Source organism: Macrobrachium rosenbergii, chromosome 54 (genome assembly GCF_040412425.1).
Source record: "Macrobrachium rosenbergii isolate ZJJX-2024 chromosome 54, ASM4041242v1, whole genome shotgun sequence".
Taxonomy (NCBI): Eukaryota; Metazoa; Arthropoda; class Malacostraca; order Decapoda; family Palaemonidae; genus Macrobrachium; species Macrobrachium rosenbergii.
In genome coordinates this window covers 1,755,411-1,782,234 of record NC_089794.1, presented here as the reverse complement: position 1 = coordinate 1,782,234, position 26,824 = coordinate 1,755,411, and the positions used below count along the sequence as shown (strand labels likewise).

The following is a 26,824-nucleotide window of genomic DNA, read 5'->3' as shown; positions in this document are numbered from 1 at the left end:
ACTAGAATGTAAGAGCTTTAGCTTACAATTGCATTTTTCGACCATTTCGGTCGAGTCAAAGTTGACCAAAGGTTGAAATTTTTTGTAGTCGACATACGGTACGTCCATTTGGCACCCAACAGACAATTTTAGTCGACGTACGATACGTCCAGTCGGCGTTTAAGGGTTAACTGAGACTTGCAGAAAGTATCATAACCGTAAATATTGGTTCAGTCGTGAATGCAATGTTTACATTTATTACGTTAATTGGAAAGCGAACGCAATACTGCATTGTACAAGAATCAGTAAACTACACTACTGGTAGTTAAACAATCTAATTGCGAATTTGCTGAGCGAAATATGATAACTAGGATTCAATCTTATCAACACAACAAAAAAAATACTATCCTGTAAGCTTGAATCTACCCAAAATCAGCGATAATATTCACCAAAATCCAGTTTCAAACTGGCAAATATAAGAACACAGTTGCCCTCGACACTCGATGTTACCTGAACCCCGACGGGAAACAGAATGAGCTCATTTGCTAGTAGTTCCTGAGAGTCCTGTTAGTGGGCGGAACCAGTCACCTGCACTAAACTTTGAAGCATTACCCACTAATTTTTTCATTTTTTAAGCTGCCATGCAAGGGAAACTAAAGCATTTTAATTACTTGGTAAGTTCCATATATAAAACTGATCTTTTTAGTACAAAGCCATCACTTCACAAAGTAAAATTGCCCTACTCACAACCCGAAAGAGCTTGCAGAGTTATCAGTCACTTCATAATATGACCATTTTTTGCTGATACTGGAATTTGGGAGCCTGAATGTGCAGACAGCCAACAAAGTGCTTCTCCATTGTTCAGTGTTGCGAAAGGGTGCTGACACACTGAAAGCAGTTGCAGAGATGTGTCTGTACATAATAATTCAGTTTTGTTTTTAAAAATTTGTATTTTGTTTGATATTCTACCTTAAAACATGGAGTACTAAATCATGTGTTGTCAAAGAATCATTCATATTGGATGATGGGGTAGGTGGGCTTTGATGACATGGATCGCAATTAATTTTTTTTTTTTTTTACTCAAATGCTGTTAGACTTACAATGTTTTGTTTTACAACTGGTCATGATGGAATACAACCCATGGTAAATTCAGAGACAACTTTAAATAAATTGTCACTATTTCTATTTTAGCACAAAACTGCTGGTTATAGGGTCTGCCCATGCAGCCACTACACTGGTCTAGCTCTCTAGACTGGTGCAACACCAGTTGTATAACCTGTAAAAGCTGACCATAATAATGCATACTTTTATATATGATAAAGTAAAACTACTATGAGATTCACAGCAGGCGTCCCAGTGTTTTTCCGGAATAAAATTTTATCAACGTACCTGACAAAGATGACACTTTGTCACAGGGTATCTTACATCCCTACTTAATTTTTTACTGTATTCTGTATTACGAAAGTTGCATAATTCTGGTAATTATAAGATTAACACGGACTTCTTGTAGACATCGCCAGCAAACTCAGAGGAATGGCTTTCGAAAATATAATGATGTAACTTATGACATCATTAACTTGCCTCCTTCTCGATGGATAACTGGCTATTCGTGAAAAAGTCTCAACCTCTGGCAACAATGAAATACAACCAGTACTCCTTGTTTACACTTCGTAGTAGTGGTAGGATTTATGCCAAGAGGTCGAGTGCTAGAATCCTTGCCAGTAATATTCTATGGAATATGAAAACAACTTTCATTATAATGTTACAATTCAGCCATTGCTGTACTCTGTCACTAAGAGGACAGGAGCGATCATATGAAATGGCATGCCCTTACATGGATCCTTTATTTAACATAATTACATATGAGGAAACTTGACATTATAATCAATGGGTGGATTATGGCGTTTCAGACTAAGCCCAAGCACTGGGACCTATAGAGGTCATTCAGTGACGTATTATGACCCACGACATTTTTTTTTGGCAAAGCAAGTTTTAATGTTGTTCCACAAGTTATATTTTACTAAGAAATCAACAATTATTGCTTTATAGAGCATATATAATTATCTTTCTGCACCTTATGGAAGTCAACAAATGATGAAAACTTGGTAGCCTTGGATGTCCAGGTGCACTCCTTACCCAAAAAAAGGCCCTATTATTAATTTACCTATTCAAGCTTACGTAGGGTTTGCCAAGGGCCTCCTCACTTCTTAACAATTGTGCAAGTCGAATCACAAAAGCTGTCCTGCAACCACAGGGACAATGACTTATCATAGCCGCCATTCTTGAAGCCTTGGCAAGGTACAAATATTCATTCAGAATTTCAGAGACAGCTGTTTGTCGTCATCACCTTGTGGGAGGAGTCGGGACGTCATGTGTTTATGTCACGTATAACTTTGAACCCATACATTAGAGTGTTCTGCCACTGGCTTTGGCTGCTTTATTTTACTCTTATGAATGTACTTTTTTCTAATATAAGTAATAAAGAATGCTGCTGAAAATTAGGTAGGGATGTAAAGTATACTATGTCTAAGTAATATCTTTGTCAAATGCACAGAAAAAAGTTATTCCGGAAAAACACCGGGACAAAGGCTTTGAATCTCATAGTAGTACCTAATAACCATATATCTCACTTAACTCATTTTAGGGTTATAAAACAAATTACTGAGCAAGCTAAGTGAAAGAGGGCCAACAAGTGCCTGATCATCCATGAGCAAAGCTAAATGAAAAGAGGACCAACAAGTGCCTGATCATCCAATATTATGTTAGCCAATACTAAAATATTCTTTAGCAGTATCTATAAGTTTAGATGGACTGTAAAACTGTGAATATTGACGAATAAAAGTGTATACCATGTGTATTTAACACTAATACTTGTCTCTAATCATACGAGAATTTTCTTGACGTACACATGCACAAAGAGAAGTTGAAAAAAGTTGAGAAAAGTAAAGACTAACCTGAATGATAAAAGTGGAGCAGACATATTAGGTTCAGAGTTGTCTGTGTGGGGTCCTAGTGTAGAGTTTTCATGGTAGAAGTTTATAATGGCTGCTTCAGCTACAAAATCTTGAAATCCAAGCACTTTTGCTACCAAGCTGCACAGCCTTTTCAAATCTTGAGGCATTAACCCTTTCATATTTTCACTATATTGCTATGCAAAAGAAAGAATCAACATAATATTCAGATGTTTTAAAATAAAATTGGGATTATGAAACTACTTTCCTTACATAAAAATACAGTTATAAAAGTTGACACTGAGTTCCTTTACATACTTTACGGTGCTTTTACAAATGAAATATAACAAATTTTCAAAGAAATTTATATCATTCCTAACATAAAACCCTGAAGTTCTTTTACACAGGATTTAGCTTGCCAACATGAGATGGATTGGCTGTTTAAACTTACTGGCAAGGCAGTCAACTACTGCCCACCTGTCTGTCTGCACTCCACTCTGCCTTTTGGTCCAGGTGCCAGAAGAGAGGGATGGCTGAGGTGGGACATTCATTCATGTAAAGAATTTCAGATTTGCACGTTAGGAAAAATACAAATTACTTTTAAATTTTGATGTTTGCTCCTACACAAATAAACCTTCGTTCTTTGCGAAGGAGACTTACCCACTGGTGGAAGGAAATCTGGGAACTCTCGGAACCAACTGGTAGGTTTGCCCAAGCCAGAATGTCACCTTCCTGGTCTTGAAAAGCAGAGGAAGGGACCCCGCACCTCTAACATACTCCACATACGGATTGTGGTAGTTGCTAGAGTTAAGTATACCTTTAGTTTAGCCAGACCACTGAGCTGATTAACAGCTCTCCTAGAGAGGGCTGGCCCGAAGGATTAGACTTATTTTACATGGCTAAGAACCAATTGGTTACCTAGCAACGGGGAACTACAGCTTATTGTGGAATCTGAACCACATTATAGTGAGAAATGAATTTCTATCACCAGAAATAAATTTCTCTAATTCTTCATTGGCCGGCCGGGGAGTCGAACGCAGGCCCAACAGAGTGCTAGCAGAGTACGATATCGACCTGTCCAATGAGGAGCTGGTAGTTGCTAGACTTCTGGACCGAGTACAGTAATGGGTTTGTACGCAATTACTTGATACAGCTGAAAGAACCCAGAATGAATTGCCAGAGACAATAAAACAGTGAATATGATTGATGAGTCTTCTTTTTTTTCTGACCTCCTCTCTCCTTGGCAAGAGAGAAGGGGGGCTTCCATCCATTCACATCAATAAAAGAATTTATTGAATAAGAAACAACTGGTGCTGCTTCATATATCTTACCTGCACAACCCATCCATCCAGCTAGTACTCGCCTAGTACCCCAAAAGGAAAGAAAAAAAAAGGGAGAACCAGTCACTCACATAACTCTCTCACTCAACAAAGCTGCCCAAAGGGGCAGCTGGGCTACCTACATAACTTGTTGAGCAGCCACAACAAGACACACGGAGCAAGTGCCCAAGGCCTTGTGGGTAACATCCTGCAGGTAAAAAGAGGTGAAAACGGTCTGATGCAACCACACTCCCGCAAGTCATACCTGCTGAACCAAGAGGTTCTTTTCTAAATGCCCCTGACCTTGTGAGCTCTCACCAAGACTACACTTGCCTTCCTCACTGGAAAAGTCATATACAGTACAGTACACACTTGATCGTGTCACAGAGCAGGAAAGAAATTGTTCTTGGACACCTCTTCCTGGTCTTGCCAGTACTAACGAAGAGGCATAGACACTCTGACGGACTCTTAACACAGAGCAAACCATTTCCACCTTGAACCGGGTCTATTCCGACTCATTCAGAATAAGTATAGCATTTCAAATCGTCAGTGTTATCGTACAGCCTAAACGATTCGAAACGTACTGACCCAATCATAGCCTAAGTCTTATAATACAACACCCAGGTTACTTCACTCTTATGCTAGTTCAAATTGTGATTAAGTCAGTGCGTTGCGTTGTGTATATTAGCTAAACAAACCATATGAACCTACTATTGATGCAATCAATTGCTCCTAGCTCGATGTACAGTAGTCAGATTGGCGTGAGCACAATCTCTATTTCATGACCCTCATCTAAAGCACACCTCAAGAAATTCTCCTTACATTTAGATATGCATATCAGATGAATAGGAATACTTAAGTGGATTTGTAGGCACCGACAATTACGGCTGCATTCTGAGTCCTTATTAGCTCGAACCGCACTGTATCAAAGCCGTGAAGAGACTGAGTTCACGGCCGTCTTTGACCAACACCAAACCTTCAATTAACCACCGGACAAACAAATGATACTGGTAGTTAAGCACTGTTACAAGTATACTTACAATTAAACACACAAAACAGCTAAGACAACGCTTTTCATTACTAAATACAAACGCAACAAAACATAATATCCTTCTTCTGCATAATATGCATTGCCACTTTATGTAAATTTAAAGAGAATACATAAAACTATACCACAACTTAAGGAAAAGTACAATCTCTCTTGTCGAAGTTTCGACATACTCCCCCGCAAGAAAACTTATGCCTACATTATTTACGATAGTGCTGTTCTTATCAATGCCTTTCTGGCTTCTGCAGCTATTTGAGCAGTCCTTCTGCTTGGGTGGGTGCTTGACTGAATGCCATCTGTCGCAGGATCAGTTTCCCTTATCTCCTGCCACAGCTCTAAGGGGTATAACTTAATTACAGTTCTCATAAGCTGGCTATGTGCCATTCTTAGAATAGCCACTCTTGGGACCTTGTCTCTCCCCATGTGTAGCTCGATCACTTGGCCCAACTTCCACTTGCTCCTTGGCCCCTCGTCATGAATGAGGGCAACTTCCCCTATCCTGGGCCAAGAACCATGCACTATTCCTACTCGATGGGTCTCTCTTAACGTTGTTAAATACTCCCTCCCCCATCTCTTCCACAAGTCGTCACACAACTTGGATACATACAGGAATCTTTTCTCGGTGAACTCTCTCCGTCCATAGGCAGGATCACCGGAGATCTCTTCCCAATTTACTACTTCGCTTGGGAAGGACTTAAGCTTTTGTCCAAGGATCAAATGGTTAGGGGTTAAAATTTCCAGCTGATTCAAATTCCCAGGCATGTAACTTAATGGTCTGTCATTGATAATTCCTTCCAGCTCCACCAGCACACAGGTCAGTTCCTCAAAACTGAGCAAGGCTTGGTCTACAATCTTTTTCAAACGACTTCAGAAGTCCTACTGATCAAGAAGAGATGCAACAAACTCCTACCTGTTATTATCAAAAGGAAGGTTTACTAGAGAGGAAGCACAGACCTGCAGACATACCAGGAAATGCTGAATGGGGAGAATATCATCAAATTTTGATTCCATGTCCATTAAAACTTTAACGCCAACTGGACGTATTTTACGTCGACAAAAGTTGTCTGTCGGGTGCCGAGTGGACGTAAAATACGTTGACTACAAAAAGTTTTTTTAAATATTCGTGGAAAAATACTTATAGGCCTCGTTTGCGAAAAATTTTAAATCATGCGCCTGGAAGTTCACGGATCACACTGTTGTTTTGTTTACAAGCGTGACCCAGCTGCGCATGAGCAAATTTCTTTCTTATCACAAAAGAAAGCATCGGCTAACTCTGCTGAAAATCTCATAATTTTTGCACCGTTTTCTATTAGCCGTTACATAAAGTTTTATATATGACAATGTGTGCAATTTCATGTAGAATACAACAAAAAATAACTCATGGTTGTAGCTTTTATCAATTTTGACGTATTTTCATATAAATCACAATAAGTGCCAAAATTTCAACCTTTGGTCAACTTTGACGCGACTGAAATGGTCGAAAAATGCAATTGTAAGCTAAAACTCTTACATTCTAGTAATATTCAATCATTTACCTTCATTTTGCAACAAACGAGAAGTCTCTAGCACAATATTTCGATTTATGGTGAATTTTTGAAAAAACTTTTTCCTTACGTCTGCACTAACTCTGCAGAAAATCTCAGAAATTCTTTAGTCACTTTGTCGTAAATTTTGCACCATTTTCTATTAGCCTTTACATAAAGTTTTATATATGAAAATGTGTGCATTTTCATGTAGAATACAACAAAAAATAACTCATGGTTGTAGCTTTTATCAATTTTGACATATTTTCATATAAATCATGATAAATAGAAAAAATTCGACCTTCGGTCAACTTTAACTCAACCAAAATGGTCGAAAAATGCAATTGTAAGCTAAAACTCTTACATTCTAGTAATATTCAATCATTCACCTTCATTTCATTTTGCAACAAACGAGAAGTCTCTAGCACAATATTTCGATTTATTGTGAATTTTTGAACAAACTTTTTCCTTACGTCTGCGCTAACTCTGCTGAAAATCTCAGAAATTCTTTAGTACCTTTGTCGTAATTTTTGCACCGTTTTCTATTAGCCGTTACATAAAGTTTTATATATGAAAATGTGCACAATTTCATGTAGAATACAACAAAAAATAACTCATGATTGTAGCTTTTATCAATTTTGACATGTTTTCATATAAATCAAAATAAGTGCCAAAATTTCAACCTTTGGTCAACTTTGACTCGACCGACATTGTCGAAAAATGCAATTGTAAGCTAAAACTCTTACATTCTAGTAATATCCAATCATTTACCTTCATTTTGCAACAAACGAGAAGTCTCTAGTACAATATTTCGATTTATGGTGAATTTTTGAAAAAACTTTTTCCTTACGTCCGCACCAACTCTGCTGAAAATCTTGTAAGAGCCTGACGCCGTCTCTTCCAAACACGTGTGTGTTTGTCGTCCATCGGAGTGGACAAGACAACAAGAGCATCTTGTTTTCTTTCTCTAAAGGAACGTGATTTCAACCATACAATATTTCCGTCTGTTTCTCCCTAACCATTGTTATCTTGATGTATGTACAATCACCTATACTTGCATTGCCATGCAAGCATTTTAATCATGTACTCATAATGTTCCAACGAATCTTCTGTATCAAACTGTGTGTATGTTTCTGTTTGTGAAGACGCCAAACGTCTCGTCACTCTGATGGACCACGAACACATGAACACACATGCGTTTGGGAGAGACGGCGTCAGGCTCTTACAATCTCAGAAATTCTTTAGTCACTTTGTCGTAATTTTTGCACCGTTTTCTATTAGCCGTTACATAAAGTTTTATACATGAAAATGCGCGCAATTTCATGTAGTATACAACAAAAAATAACTCATGGTTGTAGCTTTTACCAATTTTGACATATTTTCATATAAATCACGATAAGTGCCAAAATTTCAACCTTTGGTCAGCTTTGAATCGACCGAAATGGTCGAAAAATGCAATTGTAAGCTAAAACTCTTACATTCTAGTAATATTCAATCATTTCCCTTCATTTTGCAACAAACAAGAAGTCTCTAGCACAATATTTCGATTTATGGTGAATTTTTGAAAAAACTTTTTCCTTACCTCCGAGCGCGCTAACTGCTGAAAATCTCAGAATTTCTTTAGTAACTTTGTCGTTCATGGTTGTAGCTTTTATCAGTTTTGAAATATTTTCCAGTTTTGAAATATTTTCATATAAATCACGATAAGTGCCAAAATTTCAACCTTCGGTCAACCTTGACTCGACTGAAATGGTCGAAAAATTAAATTGTAAGCTAAAACTCTTACATTCTAGTAATATTCAATCATTTACCTTCATTATGCAACAAACGAGAAGTCTCTGGCACAATATTTCGATTTATGGTGAATTTTTGAAAAAAAGTTTTTCCTTAAGTCCGTGCGCACTAACTCTGCTGAAAATCTCAGAATTTCTTTAGTCACTTTGTCGTAATTTTTGCACCATTTCTATTAGCCGTTACATAAAGTTTTATACATGAAAATGTGCACAATTTCATGTAGAATACAAAAAAAAATAACTCATGGTTGTAGCTTTTATCAGTTTTGAAATATTTTCATGTAAATCATGATAAATAGAAAAAATTCGACCTTCGTCAACTTTAACTCAACCGAAATGGTCGAAAACTGCAATTGTAAGCTAAAACTCTCACATTCTAGTAATATTCAATCATTTACCTTCATTTTGCAACAAACGGGAAGTCTCTAGCACAATATTTCGCTTTATGGTGAATTTTTGAAAAAACCTTTATTTACATCCGCGCGTTACGAATTCATGCATCATTTTCTGATAATATTTTCTCTGTGTTGCTTTGATTGTTTTACAATTTGTTATATACCAAAATCATCGTAATTTATTGTACAACACAATGAAAAAAAAAATAACTCATTAGCTTTAACCATTTTGCTCACAGTGCAATTTGTATACAATTATATATTAAATTTTTTTTCGCGCTGTCATATATTCCAATATTTATATATGATAATGATATTTTTTTTCATTTCTGATGGTTGCATATTAAACTTCAGGCAATGAGAAAAAAAAGGAGCCAAAAATGAACTCTTAATCTTAAAAACTAAGAGTGCTGTGATTTAAAAAAAAACTTTCTTTCTGCTTCGGCGCTAACTCTCAAACCCCGCCGGCATACGGCAGACACTTTTGTAAATAAGGCTCGGCGTTTAAGGGTTAAGGAAGCAATGGTAGCAGCAGCTCACGAGTCTGGACATATGGGAATCAGGAAGACTATTGAGAAGATAATGAAGTATTTTTTTTGGCCTGGACTACACAAGGATGTTATCAGGTTCTGTCCACAGTGTCACACTTGCCAAGTAGCTGGAAAACCAAATGAAACCATTCAAAAAGCCCCCTACAACCTATAGAAGTTAAAGGAGAACCCTTTAGCAAGGTGACTATATATGTGGTTGGGCCGCTTCCAAAAACAAAGAAAGGAAATGAATATCTGTTAACATCGATGTGTCCTGTGACAAGGTATCTTGAGGCAATCCCTGTGAGAAGTATATGTGCCAAGGTAATTGCTGAGAAGTTGATGAAGTTTTTCTCCAAGTTTGCAATACCAGAAATTGTGCAAAGTGATAGAGGAACAAACTTTACTTCTAAATTGCTCCAGGATGTGATGAACTTGTTAGGGGTGAAACAACAGTTATCAACTGCTTATCATCCAGACTCAAGGAGCCTTGGAAAGGTTCCACCAGACATTGAAAAGTATGTTAACAAAATACTGTTATGAATCAGGAAGAGAATGGGATGCTGGTTTACCCTTAATGTTGTTTGAAATTAGGAATACTTATCAAGAAAGCATGGGATGTTCACCAAATGAAATTACTTTTGGTCGGGAAGTGAGAGGTCCATGAAGATTCTTGCAGAGAATCGGGATGAAAATCAAGAGGAAATGCAGGGAAACTATGTGACGAACTTGAGGAAAAGGTTAAAAGAAATTAGAAAATTCTCTTTAGAAAATCTAAAAGTAAGTCAAGAGATAAAAAAAAGAAGATATGATGCTAAGACTAAGATGAGAAGTTTTAGTGTAAGACAGCAAGTTCTAGTGTTCTTACCTGTGAAAAGATTTCCCCTTACCAATAAATTTCAAGGTCCTTATAAGATAATAGAGAAGTTAAGTGATCAAACTTATGCGACTGAAACACCAGGAAGAAGGAGACAACAACAGAGGAAGATGCATGTGAATCTTTTGAAACCTTACTTCTCAGAGTCTAAAACTGAAACAGTGTCAGTAACACAAACAAGTTCATCTACAGAGGATAAGGATGGCTAAGAATTGGGAGCTGAAAGCAAGATGAACAATTCTTCAATATTGCAAAATTTGGAGGATAAACTAAAATATCTGAGTGTTGATCAAAGTAATCATATGCATTCTCCACTGCGGAACAGTTCTTTCACTGTGGACCAGCTGCTTCAATTGTGCTTTCATTGCCGTGGAAAACCCATTGCAATTCAATCCACGGTGCCCCTGAAGCGGAATCCCAGGCGCCTCAGTTAACATCTTTTTCCTCATATTTTGTGCTCTGGCAGGACCCCATTTACCTGTCTTAATTCTCCCTATCTTCTGATTGTTTCATTGTAAATATATGTGTTTTTAGTTAACCTATGAGTTTATCTCCAAAACCCCTTTCCAATAAGGCTTTCAGCTTGTTTCTCTTGTTATGTTCTATCAGTCCAGGTAATTAGTCAGATCAGCATTCTCTTTTTGCTGAGTTTACTCCCCCTCCCCCCCAGATCTTAACATAAAAGTGGCAACCTTGCCAGGATCTTGCAGCCTGCAAAATTGCAGCTCTCAGCAATTAGCCTCACTAAGCTGGATACAACATGAGAAATGAATCCTTTAGCGTAAATCCCCTTAACCAAGCACATACAATTGAACGGAGGTACACAGCGTAAGTGTTTTGTTACTTTAATATTATTGCGATCATAAATTGTGACTGGGATTTTTTTTCTCTAAGAATCTAAAATATCTGCGTGCATCCTGACAGAGTAATCTCATAGCGAGAAAAAGTGTTGCCATTCAAAACATGAGAATTTGCTGCTACTGCATATTAGCAAAATTGCATGACTTAAATTGTTAGGTTTTAGCCAGGAAGTGAAGTGTTAAAAGTGTGTTAAGAGGGAAAAGTGCATTTATTTCCCGCCCCCCACGTGCTCTGGACAATTTGCCATCCATATTTTTTAGCTAAGAACACAGCATCTGGCAACCCCACTAAGGTATGAAGAGCGATTACGCTTCGCTCTTCTCTCACACACATGAGCGAATCTGTCAAATTTTAAAATAAACTCCAAAATTCCAAGTCCGTTTTTTTTAACATTTGCATTTACGAAACTCATTCATTCTTGGCCATGTTGAGCCACTTTCACATATAAAAGTATTTCCTTTTTAACCTTTCATAAGTCCGCGTACGCAAGCACTTTTCACTCCCATATCCAGATCAGCTGAGAGGCAACAGAAACTTTCCCAAAACTGTTCGCTTCTGTCTCATACAATTTCGCAGGAGACTTCTCTTAGAAAACCACATGGTCAGCCCACACGTGACCGACCACTGTCCAGAACATTACCTTGCGACCTCTTAAAATACTGTGAATGCATGCACTACAGTAATACCTTGAATTTACGTGAGGTTAGGTTCCAGAACCCCTCACACAAGGCGAGGATTCACATGAGTTTGGGACAGTCACCAAAAATGCTAATAAATGCTTATTTCTAGAGTTTAAACAGTAAATATGACCTTAATCATGCTCCCAAAGTATTAAGCTAACTTTTAAATGAAATTAAAGTTACTGTAATTTGATTTAAAAGTTAGCTTAATACATTACCCTTAAAAAGAAATAAGTCCCCGGGTTCGCCAGAACCGAACATCGCCGAAAATCGTCAAAAATCATAAGAAAACCTTACTTTAATGCTCTGGGTGCATTGAAAACGATGTAAACTGCATTATTATTGAGTTTTACATCAAAAGAACCTTCAAATTATGATTATTCTGCCATTTTGGGGCCATATTTCTTCCGTAAAAACATGCGTCAGTTGAGAAATAATTTCTGATGAATATATTTGAAAAGCGCCGTCTGTAAGTTTTGCCTGTACTATTATTGTAACGGGTTCTGTATTTGCCACACTAGCGCATTTACAGTAGGTACGTACGTATACTAATGTTACCCCTGATTCATGGGATGCCATTTTCTTTTTCACTCAGAGTAAAAGACATTTTCTTTGCGTCACTGGGTAAACATCATAAATCACAGTCATAACGAAGGCACACAGTTCAATAAAATAAAGAAAACATGTATGTAATGTTCACAGAGGGTAAAGGTCAAATTCAATCAATTCAAAATTATGTACTGTACAGCTAAAGGCATACAGAGAAATAATAAGTTGTAAAAATATGTGTGAGAGAGACTAGAGAGAGAGAGAGAGAGAGAGAGAGAGAGAGAGAGAGAGAGAGAGAGTGATTACTTATGAATCCTTTGACCTGCTATCAGCAACACTCCCCCATCCTGTCACATAAATTAGACATATTTGACAGCTTTGCCCTCAGGCGAGTTCATGAAAGATATGGGAATGATATTTGTTTGTTTAAAATACATATCACATACATAGTATAAATTTTGTAATTACAGTTTTACTATTATTATTATTATTATTATTATTATTTAATCTTATTAATATCTGAAAATTAGCACTTATTATTAGATAAATAATTAATTCATCATACAAACTATTAACATATGTATACATGTACCTAAAAATTCCCTCATCTCAGTAAGAGAGAGAGAGAGAGAGAGAGAGAGAGAGAGAGAGAGAGAGAGAGAGAGAGAGAGAGAGAGAGAGAGAGAGAGAGAGAGAGAGAGAGTAAAAAATTAAACATAAATCCTTTTGCAGGGTTTCTCAGTATTCACGAGTGATCAAGTGTCTGTGAAAAACTCGTGACAATTAGTTAGGTTCCAATGAGAAATTCGTGTGTCTATGAATTCACACAACTCTAATCGCGCAAGTTCAGGGTATTACTGTATTATGATCATGTGTCCTCGTCAGGTCAAACTTTCTTGTAGCTTAAAATCCTTTGCACATGTGATCACTGTGAATAAATGTCCCGTTGCATGATAACTTTAAGAGCCGTGCTCGTCATATATTATTTGCTTTAAATCAAGCCTTCCCATTCACACGTGCATCCATTTGTGTACTGAAAAACAACCCAAGTTGTTTTGTGTAAGCCTCTGCCACTCTGCGCCTCACCTACACAAACTCCCCCGAGGCTTAAGCTAACCATTTAACAAACTTCCGTATTATCACACACGACTGAGTTACTCGAACCTATGCGGTATTGAGGGCTCCCACAAACCCTTAATCCTAGGGCTTGATTCTCTGGAACAAGCCTGCACCCAGAGTGCAACAAACCATTCTTTTAAACACCACCAGAAATCGTTCCCCGGATCGAACCCCAATTTCTCATGCTCTATTCTCCAGAATGAGTGCACCCAGAGTACCACAAATTATTCTCTCGAACAAAAAATGTTATTTTCATAATAAAATAAATTTTTGAACATACTTACCTGGTAGTTATATATATAGCTTAAGTCCCTGACGTCACGGCAGAATTTCAAAAACTCGCGGCAATCGCCGATCGGTAGTCAGGTGAACCACCTGTGCGCCCTCTACCCAGGTACCTGGAACCATTCCAACTATTCCTCAGATCTTCCATGCCCCTAGTCTCTAGAGGGGAGGAGGGTGGGAATATAATTATATATAACTACCAGGTAAGTATGTTCAAAAATTTATTTTATTATGAAAATAACATTTTTAAACATCTAACTTCCCTGGTAGTTATATATATAGCTGATTGACACCTTTGGTGGAGGGTCAGAGACAGCTAACATCGTTGGAATTATAATTAAAGTTGCAAAACAACTCTAGGTTCCTACCTGTTAAGGAAGCTGACTTCAATATTTCTCATTATGTCTGCATTCCTTAAGAGATCCAGCGATCCACCCAGGGGGCTGAAAAATCTCTAGGGGCTGTCAACCGGTGTATAACCTCTATGTGACTAGACCTCCTCTCAATACCCTTGTTCCGGGCGCTACCAAGGAACTTTCATCCCAATGATTGTGGAAGACTGTGCCCAATCTTCACAAACAACCATAAAATTTCAACCATTCCAAGGCAAGAACAAAAGGTATTGTTTTATGGAATTGGATTAAGGAAACTGACTTCAATGAACTCGCCCTCATTATGTCTGCATTCCTTAAGAGATCCAGCGATCCACCCAGGGGGCTGAAAAATCTCTAGAGGCTGTCAACCGGTGTATAACCTCTATGTGACTAGACCTCCTCTTCAATACCCTTGTTCCATCACAAACAACCATAAAATTTCAACCATTCCAAGGCAAGAACAAAAGGTATTGTTTTATGGAATTGGATTAAGGAAGCTGACTTCAATGAACTCGCCCTCATTATGTCTGCATTCCTTAAGAGATCCAGCAATCCACCCAGGGGGCTGAAAAATCTCTAGGGGCTGTCAACCGTGTATAACCTCTATGTGACTAGACCTCCTCTCGATACCCTAGTTCCAGGCGCTTCCAAGGAACTTTCAAACCAATGAATGCGGAAGACTGTGTCCAGTCTTCACAAACAACCATAAAAAAATTCTCCATCCCAAAGTAAGAAAAAAGGGTATTGGTTTATGGGATTGTAGGGGTATTACCCTCTCCCACTAGTAAATGCTATAAACGGACCCAGCGTATAGCAGTCTTTGTATAATGTCTGGACTCGTTTTAGACAGTGAGAGGTAAATACTGACTTGTTTCTCCAGAAGGTCGTGTCCAAGATACTCTGCCGGGACCTGTTCTGTTTAAGTACTACAGAGGTTGCAACTGCCCTGAACTCGTGCGTTTTTACTTTCAGAATCTTATGTCCAAATTGCTACCTTTCATATGAGCTTCTTTTATCAACTGCCTGATAAAATAAGACAGAGCATTCTTCGACACCTGTACAGAGAGCTTTTTTGACTGAGCACCAAAGCCCTTCTGAATTCCTTCTTAAGTCCTTTGTCCTGTCCAGGTAGTGCCTTAGAGCCCTTAACTGGAATATGACTTTCTCTGCCTTATCCCCTGTAATGTCCGTTAGATTTGGAATCTCGAACGTTCTGTGTCAGGGTTGTGATGAGTATTCATTTTTTGCAAGGAATCCTAGTTGCAGTGAGCAGATTGCCTTGTCTTGTCTAAAGTCCATATTCTCGCTGAGAGCATGTATCTCACTAACTCTTTTCGCTGTGGCCAAACTGAACAAGAAAAGAGTTGTCATGATGAGGTCCTCTTAAAAATGTTCTCTGTAAGGATCGAGCTTACTCCCCCATGAGGAACCTCAGGACCACGTCTAGGTTCCATGCTGGTGAGTTCTGTACTCTCTCCTTAGCAGTTTCGAAGAATCTGAGTAGGTCCTGGAGATTCTTATTGTTTTATAGGTTTAAGTTTTTATGTCTAAAAAACTGCTGCCATCATGCTCCTATAACCCTTAATGGTAGAGGTAGGAAAAAATTAAGCTTCCTCTTACGGTGTAGAAGGAAGTCCACAATTTGAGTTACAGAGGTACTGGAAGAGGACACATGGTTGCTCTTGTACCATCCTCTAAATATCTCCCACTTGGATTTGTATACCCTCATGGTGGATGACCTCCTTACTCTTTCTATTGCACCAACCGCCTCTTTCGAAAAAACCTGTAGCTCTTGTAAGTTTTTTGATAGTCTGAAGGCAGTTACTTGTAGTGCTTAGGGGTTTTGGTGATATCTTTCCAAGTGAGGTTGTTTGAGTAGACCTACTCTCTGATGTAGGCTCCTCGGGATGTCCACTAACCATTCCAGAACCTCTGTGAAACAATCTTTTGTCGTCAGTAAAGGGCCACAATGGTCAATCTGGTACCTCTGTGAAACAAATTTTTTGCAGTACCCTGTGTATTATCTTGAAAGAGGGAAATGCATACACGTCCAAGTTGGACCAGTCCACCAGGAACGCGTCTATGTATATAGCCCCGGGATCTGGTACGGGAGAGCAGTAAGTTTCCAGCCTCTTCGTTTGCGCTGTGGCGAAGAGATCTATGCAAGGACGTCCCCAAAGTCACCACATGCTACTGCACACGTCCTGATGTAGTGTCCATTCTGTTGAGAGGACTTGATTTCCTGCTCAGAATGTTCGCCCTCACATTTTTTTCTCCCCTTGGATAAAGCGGGTTACTAGTTTGACATTCTTCTCTTTTGCCCAGAGAAGAGGTTCTCTTGTTGTCTCGTATAGAGACCTGGAGTGAGTGCCCCTTTATTTGCTGATGTAGGTCAACGCTGCCGTGTTGTCGGTGTTGACCTGCACCTCTCTGTTCTCCACTGTGTTCGAACTCCCTGAGAGATAGAAGGATTGCAGTTAGTTCCTTCTAATTGATGTTTAACTTCTCCTGCTCTCTGGACCAGGAGCCCGAGACTTGTTATTTCCCTAGTGTTGCTCCCCATACTGAGTCCGACGTGTCGGATAACAACACTAGGTCTGGGTTCCTCTAATATAGAGAAGGGACCTCCTGGAGCTTGACGGGGTCGTTCCACCACTGTAAATACGGCCTTATTGGTTCCGAAATGGGGATGCACTTGGTCTCCAGTTCTATTTCCTTGTCCCAGTTCTGATTTAGATGAAACTGTAACGGGCATAGAATTAACCTCCCTAAGGAGACAACCGTTTCAGCGAGGAAAGGGTCCCCAGCAGACTCATCTATCCCTTCACCGAGCATGTCTGTCTATAAAGTCCTGAAATTTTCTTAAGGCTTGTCCCGTCCTTGCAATAGACGGAAAAAGCCCGAAAATCCTGACTCTGAATCTTCATCCTAAGGTATAGAAACTTTTGGAATGGGATCAGCTGAGATTTCTATCTGTTTATCAGTAGACCTAATTCCTTCTATACCTAAATCGTGGTCTGAAGATCCTCCAGGCAGAGTGTGCAGGAAGGAGCTCTGAGGAACCAGCCTTCTAAGTACAAGGAGATTCTGATGTTTCTCGAGTGAAGAAAAAACCTGCTACATTGGCAATCATCCTTGTGAAAATCTTTGTTAGACGCTTGATGCCAGTGCATCTTGCGTCCTGAGCTACCTCCACGTCTTGGCTTCCAATATCTTGAAGCCTGACGTCCTGACGTCCAATGCCTTGACGCTGACGTCTTGGGTTCATTGACGCTTGTCGTCATGATGTTTCACTCCTAGATGCTTGACGCCACTGCATCCAGCGTCTAGAGTTTCATTCACTATGTTCAGCGTCTTAAACTTCTGGACGTCTAGAAGCTTTAGTTGGACGTCTATTATCCTTCTTCTCTTTGCCTGGTTGTCACGCTTGTACCAGGGAAGACAAAGTCTGCTGCATATTTTGTATTAAAGCTATATGTGGGGCTTCCTGCTGTTGGGGACAGGTTGGGGAAGCCTCAGCTACGGCAATTATTTCCTCCTCATCGTCAATAATGGATCGTGGAGAGGGTTCAGCAGACGAGTACCAATCCTAAGGAGGAAGAGGAGGATGTACGAAAGGCAGCACAGAGTCCGTTACGCTCTTGCAGCCTGGTATCCTGACTGAACAGGACTGTCTACGTTTGTTCTTAGTAGGAAAGCTACCCCTGGGGCTGGAAGGGAAGAGCTCCGGGCTGCTCCAGTGGCTACAACCTGGAGTCTATGAAGTTTTATCATGACGTCCCTCAATATTGGGTAACTTGCTCTTGAGAGATCTCGACTCCAGAGCCAGACGTCATCCCCGTCTGCTTAGGCTGAAACAAAGAGACCGAAACTGGAAAACCTTTCCCGTGGACGAACTTCAGAAAATTCTTGGAGTTCGGGTGCATGGGGATGTAAAAAATACGCATCCTGGAGGTCCAGTGAGGCCATCCAGTCATGCTGTCCGACCGCTGCTAGAACCGATTTTGTCGTTTCAATAGCGACCTTTGTTTATTGCACAGAAAAGTTGAGTGCAATCACGTCTAGCACCGGTCTCTAACCCCCCAAGCATTTGGGGATCAGGAATAACCGAATGTAGAATCCTGGGGAATTCGGATCTTGAACTCTCTGTCCGGTCTCCTTTTGCAACATCATAGACACTTGTTGCTATAAAGCCTTTGCCTTTGTTCTGTTGTTGCATTTGGCAGAAAAGTCTAATTGTCTTGTTAGTATAGGGGGCCTCCTCAGGCTGGACAGTCTGGCTCCTACCTCAGTCTGCAGGAAAAGAAAGGCAGGTTCTCTTTCTTCCCTGTGTAGAGCCTCTTCTCGTTGCCATTCATCTACCCGCCCTAGAGGAACCTCTATCGGAGGGCCGACCATTTAAAGGGCTGAGATACCTGAAACACAGGAGCCTCAGCCTTACTCTTTTTAGCGATGAAAGTCGTTGGTAGGACTTTTCTTGCTGTTTTTAGATATTAAATCTTACGTGGTTTTCTGGGCCAAAGATGAAAGGTCCTCTTTACCAAATCTTGAGAGAAGAGGTGAGAGGAAAAAGGGGTATAAATCAGTTCTGATTTTGATTGGACGTGACCCCATTAGCCAGGAAAGAGCAAAGAAAGATGGGCTCTTTTCTTCAAGATTCCCACTGAGAAAGATGCAGTAGATTCGTTGGAACTATATCCGAGTCCTTTATCCATACACGACATCAGATATATGAGTTCTTCGAAGTCAAAGTAATTCCATCTTCCTTCCTGGGAAGGGGCAGGTATTTCGAGGCCTAACGATTCTCTAGTTTGATACTAAAAGCTAGACCTTGAGCTAGTTTGGTTGGAGGAAAAACAAAGGCTGTCTTTCATTGTTTCTCCTTCGAAAGTATCCATTCTTCGTAAATGCTGCCCTCTTAGACGCCTTCGCAAGAGTAAATTCTGAAGGCAGGGAATGAGGAGCAGTCAGGTTAAATTTCTCTGGAAAAAATTTCCGAAAATCGCTTCATAAGTCTTTTCAAGTCTGATGAAAGCTGATGGCCTTTTATATTGTCTTCGTCGGAAATCTCTACAATAGGATTCACAGGAGAATGCAAGATATTATCGTCCTCTTTTTCCGATTTTCCGAAGACGGAAGTAGAGACGTCTTTCAAAATATCATCTTGACGCCTGGCGTCCAGTCTCTTGACGCCTGGCGTGTTGGCATCCATTTTCTTAAAGCTTAATGTCTTGGCGTCCAGCTTAATGACGCCTGACATCCTGGTGTCTAACTTCTCGACACTTGACGTCCTGGCATCCAGCTTCCGCCCGACGCCCTGGCGTCCAGCTCGACGCCCAAGTCCTGGCGCCCAACCTCTGACGCTGATGTCCTGGCGTCCAGTTTCTCGACGCCTGACGCCCTGGCGTCCAGCTTCTGACGCCCGACGTCCTGGCGTCCAGCTTCTCGACGCTCAATGCCCTGGCATCGAGCTTCTCGACGCCTGACTTCCTCCTGGAGTCCTGGCGTCCAGACTTCTAACATTCGTTGTCCCGCCAAACCTAGAGGTTACTTGAGAACTGGCCGCCTGTGCGACATCGGTCAAAAGTTTCCTCCGGTTGACGTACAGCAACTGGTGGACGAAAAAACACTTTAACCTCGCCTTTCCTATGGCGAGGGTGAGCGTCCTGGGAAGCGTCAACAGGTACGCTCGAGGGGACGACCGCTCGGTAACTAAAGCCTCTCGCCTCCCTTCGTCTTTCGACATTCCTTCTCACAGGGGTTGGTGAGCTTGGAAGAGGTCCAGGACTAGGAGCGCAACAGGACCGAGCGGCCGCACCCTCCACTGCACTTGCACTAACAACATATTAACACTTTTATTTTTTAGATCTCTTATTGTCGATCACATATTATCCCTGTCTTCTGAGAGGGATTTTACCTGTTGGGGCAGGGTCTGAATGGCCGCCAACAAAAACATGAAGTGTTGGGTCCTTACCTGTTTCAGTAGGGGGTTCAGAGACTACCACTACGGGAGAAGGATCAATAGGATAGTTAGCAAGGGGAAAAGAATTAACTATTCCCCGGTTATATCAAGAAGAGTGAGATACAGTACTCTTGGCTCTTCTGAGCCGGTCTTCCATTCCCGTTCTTCAGACATACTGAGTGGGGATCCAAGGAGACTTTAGCAAGCCGCTTGCATCCCCACACACATTTTCACACTCAATGAAGATAGATATGTTATAAGAAAATCCAAAAGCGAACAAGCGAAAGCCAAGCCAAAGTGTACTTCACCAAAATAAGTTGCGAAAAAAAACACAGGCTACGAGCGAAATTCCATCGATGTTACCGACACAGCGGCAGGGAAGATCTGAGGAATAGTTGGAATGGTTCCAGGTACCTGGGTAGAGGGCGCACAGGTGGTTCACCTGACTACCGATCGGCGATTGCCGCGAGTTTTTGAAATTCTGCCGTGACGTCAGGGACTTAAGCTATATATATAACTACCAGGGAAGTTAGATGTTTAAAATGAAATTTTTATAATAAAATAAAGTTTTATATATACTTACCAAGTAATTACGTAGCTATTAGTTTTGTTTATTTGCAGTAGCTTAAATTCAAATTTCGCGGTAGCGACACCGATGTTCTGTGTAGGTGACTAGTCTTGCCCCCTAACGAGATAGTTAGGAACGACTAAGTAGAGAATCCTCAGTCTGTTTATACTTGTGTCCATCAGAGGGGAGAAGGGAGGGCTCTGATCATGTAATTACTTGGTAAGTATATATAAAACTTTATTTTATTATAAAAATGTCATTTTTATATAAGTAACTTACCAAGTAATTACATAGCTGAATCCCACATTGACAGGAGGTGGGAAACATGGACGCATTCTACTCTAAAACATTAAGTCGTTTAATGAATTAGAAATAGAAAGTTGCTACCACTGAAAACAATGCTTGTCGTTCCTTGTTAGTTAAGAGAGCCTGCAGTGTAAACTGCCTCTGGTTGGTGCTTAACTTAACCAGTAGTGGCACGGCAGTAAAGCCAAGGGTTGCCTCTACTGAAGGGGGAGCTTTGTAGTGGAGGAGTACAGTACTCTGATCGCCACCATAGCATCAGTGGAAGTTATGCAGTCAAGGAATTATTCGATGGCTAGCAGAACTTTAAAGGTGCCCTCGCCCTGAGTGCAGTACCATAATAAAAAACAACCATATTATGTTGTCACCTACAACTGACGTAAGACCTAAACCCATCCACTAAGAGTGCTGGGTGCTCCAGATACATTGTATCCTGCCCGGTTCCCCAAATTTCAACATTTCACAACAAGGTGAATAGGCAGTAGGAGAAAATCCTACGCTTCCTTCCGTGATACCATGCCAGTAACTAAAAATTGCAAGGTACTGCCAAATTTTTAAAACACTGTTTAAACTCCCTCAAAATGAGAAACGAAGAACGGTCATACCACCAGTAGGTTGACTGCTGAATTGATGTAAGGGATATATAGCGTTTGAAAGCTGATGAGGTAGATGCTGTTCTGACGTCTTTAGCTTTCACTAGGAGGAGAAAAACGCTACTCTTAAATCTGAGCGTGTCTCAGAAGATAAAGTCCATTAGGATAAAGGGCAAGAGGTTCTAATCAGAGAACAAGACGAGCTTGTCCTAACTCCCTGGGTTATGGATGGCCTGGGACTACCGGCTTTTAGGCAATCCTATACCATCCAGCTGGGCAGAGCTCTCTAAATTCCTCCTCAGAGCCAGTGAGCGCTATGGCTCTCTGAGAATGAACTGGCACCAGATACAGTTGCTGCCAGGAGTTCTGTTCTGAGGAAGAGAGTAGTTCTTGCCATTACACCATAGGTTCTGGATGACCTTCGAGCCTGAACACTCAAACTGGATAGAAAACTTTAGTCTTCCTCAGAGCTAGTGAGCGCTGCTGGGCGCTCAGAACGAAAGCTGACACCATAGCCAAAGCTGGTGCGAGGCTATTGTTAGCAGCAAGAGAGCAGGGTGTCAGACGAGATATGAGCTTGGATGTTGTCTGGCGCTCCTGGAAGACACGGATGTCTGTAAAATTCCTATGGGAAAAGAAAATATGGATCCATGTCTTGGATGGGTCCCTGTCCTTGACTAAAATCTAAGGAGAAATGAGCAAACCACTCCTTCTTCCTTGCTTGGGCGTGTCAGGAACTTCAAAGGAGATCACAATATCGATGCCAATGAACTAGGTCTCCATGCTTATACATGAGTTATGCATAGTTCGATAGCCCTTCATGGGATAATTGTAAAAGGGACACATACATCTCAAAGAGGAGACATAGGGCCTGAGATGCTAGCTTCAGAAAGTCGATCCCCAGGTCTAGAAGATGGCGTGAGGAGATTGACTTCCATGTCTTGAAATGGTCTCTGCAATATGTCTAAAACAAAAATCTTCAATGATAATCCTCCGGACAGTCTGGAGACTGTCGTAGAAAGATCTGACTACCTTGGATGATCTCTTGAAGCGAGGTTGTCTGAGAACACCCAGTGGGGGAGGATCCTGTAGAGTCCACCCACAACCGATCATGTTCCAGGACTGTGATATGGGCTAGACTAGGGCTAAGTGGATAACATAACTTGGAGTTAGCACGAAGATTGTGTCGCTCCTTCTTGGCTGTGATGAAGGGCGTGAAGAGAGGTAGTCCGACGGATCTGTCTATAGCATGGAGTCTGTTGCACATGCTATAGGGATGGTATGGACTACAAAAAGAGGAAAATGAAGATCCTTTGAAGGAGCAAACAGGTCCAAGACAGGTCTGTCCCATAGATTCCACAGATCCCTGCAGCCTGGGGATTGATGGTCTCCTTCTGACATCTCAGTACGTCTGATAGGGTTTAGTTCTATGAACCGACCAAGAGACTAGAAGACCCGATTGATCTGTCCACAGAAACAGGTCTCTTCCTATAGAAATGGGGAGACGTGGGGTAGAGCCTTGCTTACATAACACATCAGAACTGTGGTCTAGTCAGAATGGTTACCACTGTCTAGGAGTGCAATAAGGTCAAAAAGCACTAAAGTTATCTGAAGAAACTTCCAGCTCTATGAGAAGGAACTGAAGGATCCATCTTTCCGGGGAACACACCCAGAAAAAAAAACCCGGTTCCTTAAGAAGGCTCCCTAACCCATAACAGAAGTTTTGAAAAGAAATCCAGGACTAGGTTCACAGATGAAGGAACTTCCTTTCCAAAAGACTAAGTTCAGACGACTATAAGAACAAGGGCTCCAGAGAAAACTTGTGCCGTCAGGAGGCCAATATCTGGCAGGGACAAGGAAGGGTGCTTCCTGCATCTCCAAAATCCATTCAATAGCCATGAAGATTAAAGGAAGAGGCTATCTGGTTCGTCCTCTATCCTGTGTGGGCATACTTCGCATTGGTGATCATGCACTCGCAGCCAAAAGGCAAACTAGTAGAATGACGTGCAGAACCACAGACAACCATACAAAGGCGCTGCTAAATCTGCAGACTTTTATGACAGCCAGGAGAAAACGTCGAAATCCTTGCAGATTCAACAAAAACTGAACTCTTTAACACTTAGCGTGGACTCAATGAGACCCTCGTACACCTTACAAGAAAGGTCGTTCAACCAAGAACGAAACTGCAAGAAGACCATGAGAAGAAGATAGCTTCAACTATTGACAGGAAGCATATGACAGCAACTGTCAACATGTAGATCTTCAGAGGAGTGAAGAGCCAAGAAGCTCATGGCATTCAGTCTTCGCCCAAAACCTTGGAACTGAAGTAAAATCTGAGGGCACATTAGATCTGTCCAATCTGGCCAGTGTTTCGTGGGCGCCAGAGCTAGAGTAGGCTCACTACTAATGTCCCAGGCAAGAAGAGGGGAATGAGGGTAAAACTCTCAGGCCGTCTGAAAACAGAGATTCTTGGCAGACGGAAAAACTAAAAATTCCGAGAGATTCTTTAGATTGACAGGAGGACTCTGGCCAGTGTTCCTGATGTCAATCCAGGAAAGACAGGACTTCCAACAATCTTGACAGGGAGGTCTAGACCCAACAAGGTACTAGAGTGAGGGAAGACAAAAGACACTGTCTTGCTCCTTTTAAATGAAAGCCAATTTTCCAACCTTGACAGATGCTTGGATGATGAGGAAATAGCCCAAAGAGGGAGATTCTTTTGGCAACTCTGACCCAGAAGTCTTGCCCAGAGGTAGACTTGGTCCCTGCTCAATGGTAACTGGTGCACAAGACAGGACAACAGCATGTTCTTAAAATTCAGGCGCTGAACCAAAGAGGAACTAGCACCGGACACAGCAGGTTGGCGCAGTTGAATCCTCGGATCCCCTGTACACTTTAGATCCCTTAGGATCCCTTCATCCCTCGGATCCCACTGGACACTTGGATCCCTTGGATCCCACTGGACACTTGGATCCCACTCCAACCCACTGGACACTTGGATTCATCAGATCCCTTTGGACACTTGGATCCGATGATTGTTTGGGACACTTGGATACGTGAGGTCCCACTTGCTCTTGGATCCGTCAGATCCCACTTGACTTGGATCCGTCAGATCCCACATTACTTGGATCCGCCTCAGATCCCACCTGATACTTGTCTCCATCAGATCCCACTTGACACTTGGGTCCGTCAGATCCCACTTGCCACTTGGATCCAACAGATCCCACTGTACAATTGGATCCATCAGGTCCTGCTGGACACTTGGATCCATCAGATCCCACTGGCCACTTGGATCCAACAGACCCCACTGGATGCTTGGAGCCATCAGATCCCTCTGAATGCTCTGATCTCAGTGGACACTTCGGACACTGGGCGCTCGGACTCTGTCCGCTCTGACACTGCTAGGCACTCAGATTGAAAGAGCATTTGGTGCCAATACTGGCACTCCACAAGATACTCCCAAAAACGTCATCAACACCCTGTCTACACTGGGATCCATGTCTGTCCAAATTAGGATCCTGGAACAACACCGTTGATGCTTCTTCATCTATTGGAATCTTCCTAACTTTCACACTTTGGAAGTCTTCCTCACTGAGGACAAAGAAAGCACATTCCTATGGATGCCTTTCCAATGGCTATCCGTCAAGACCTGCGGACAGCAGGATCGACTGAGTAACTACCTGGGGGCAAAAAACCCTTCAGATCCCCATGCACCAATATGCCTCCTCCCAGGTTTAGGGGAGTCTGACAGGGACTGGGTTTAGGAGATCTGATAGGCTGGATAGCCACATCCTCCACTACACATCTGGGAAGATTTCCAGTGGCTGTCTGTCGATTTACGGGACCTGGAACAGGCTTGACTGAGGGGCGACTGGCCAGTCATGATAACATACTGGGGGCTTCTAGTATGCCTTCTCCGAGGTTTAGGGGAGTTTGACAGGGGCTTTCCGTCTAGGAGCATCAGGGGACGAGTAGACACCTCCACTGCACAACACTTCACTATTTCAAGGTTAACTTTTGTTACCCCAGACTGGCAATGGCATGGGAAGGAAGTGAGGGAGCCAGGCGGAATTGGAGCAATTCCCCGATCTCCCTAGGGCTTGTATCCAGGCTTCGTGGAGGTTGACAGAGGAAGCTTGATACGCTCTGACAAGGTTCCCAGGAGACTGTCATCATCCCTAGGGACCAAGCTCAGTCGTCTCTCCTGCGCACTCTGACGGAGTGGCAGGCAGATAACACAAAGTTGACTCCTTTCAAGGGCAGCTTTACTATGTTTGCCCTGGGAGACAACCTACCAACTCCCTGTTTGAACAAAGTCGCCCTGGCTACGGCCCGAGCGTGCTTTGATGGTAATCCGTTACCTCAGCTAAGGAAACAGACCCCACTTCCTGGTGTTCCCGGGAAGTGACGAGTTCTGGATGGATGCTCCGTCCACCTTCACGGTCGGGAAGTTGGACCCCTCTGTGCTTCCTCACAGTTTAGTGAGGAACTCCCCAAGCTGCCGGAATCTTTGCTAAAGCGGAGTTTGATGCCCGGACTAAGCTAGCCCGGTCCCTGAACTCCGTCTGCCTCACGGAAGCCACTGCCGTCTCCTGCGCGGACGAGCCCTTTTTCCAGGTCTTAGCTAAGTCCCTGTTAGCTGGCTTTCAGTCTGACCTGTTTGAATTCATCATGGCCAGACTGGAATGCAGGAAGTTTATCTTCGCAAACGCTACTATCCGTCACGAGCCTAACAAGCTCGTAAAGAGCTCGATCTGGGGACCTAACCTCTTCCCAGAAGAAGAGGTTACGAACGTCATGACGGAGGCTACAAGGGCCAACCAGAGTCTGCGCTCTCGCTGGGGCATTTCACCTACAAGCGCAAGACCCCTGAATCTGGCGGCCCCCAGACGAGAGGAGGTAAACGTTTTAGGAGGCATAAGAGGCCCCACCAGCAGACGGTAGTTCAAGCCGTCCCAGTCTCGGCAGTGGCACAGCCTTCCACTTCAAAAGCTCACCCCAACAATATGTGCTGGTCCAACCAGCTCATTCCCTTGCTGCACCCTCGTATGTTACGTCACCAGCATACAACCCCACCCCATGAGGGCCGTGGTTACTTTCACGGCCTTAACAGAA

The 26,824-nt window shown here is 41.9% G+C and overlaps 1 protein-coding gene across 4 annotated transcripts in view; it reads right to left on the bottom strand.

Moving 5' to 3' along the window:
* The window catches only part of AlkB (alpha-ketoglutarate-dependent dioxygenase AlkB), a 314,842-nt gene that overhangs the window by 80,864 nt on the left and 207,154 nt on the right, over positions 1 to 26,824 (bottom strand). For 2 of the 4 annotated variants that reach the window (XM_067097311.1, XM_067097312.1), the window contains exons 6-7: positions 2,934 to 3,127; positions 727 to 867 (exon numbers count right to left, since the gene is read on the bottom strand). In XM_067097311.1, coding sequence (XP_066953412.1) covers positions 727 to 867; positions 2,934 to 3,127 — 335 coding nt within the window. The remainder of the gene's footprint in view (positions 1 to 726; positions 868 to 2,933; positions 3,128 to 26,824) is intronic. The other 2 variants (XM_067097313.1, XM_067097314.1) reach the window with 1 other exon arrangement.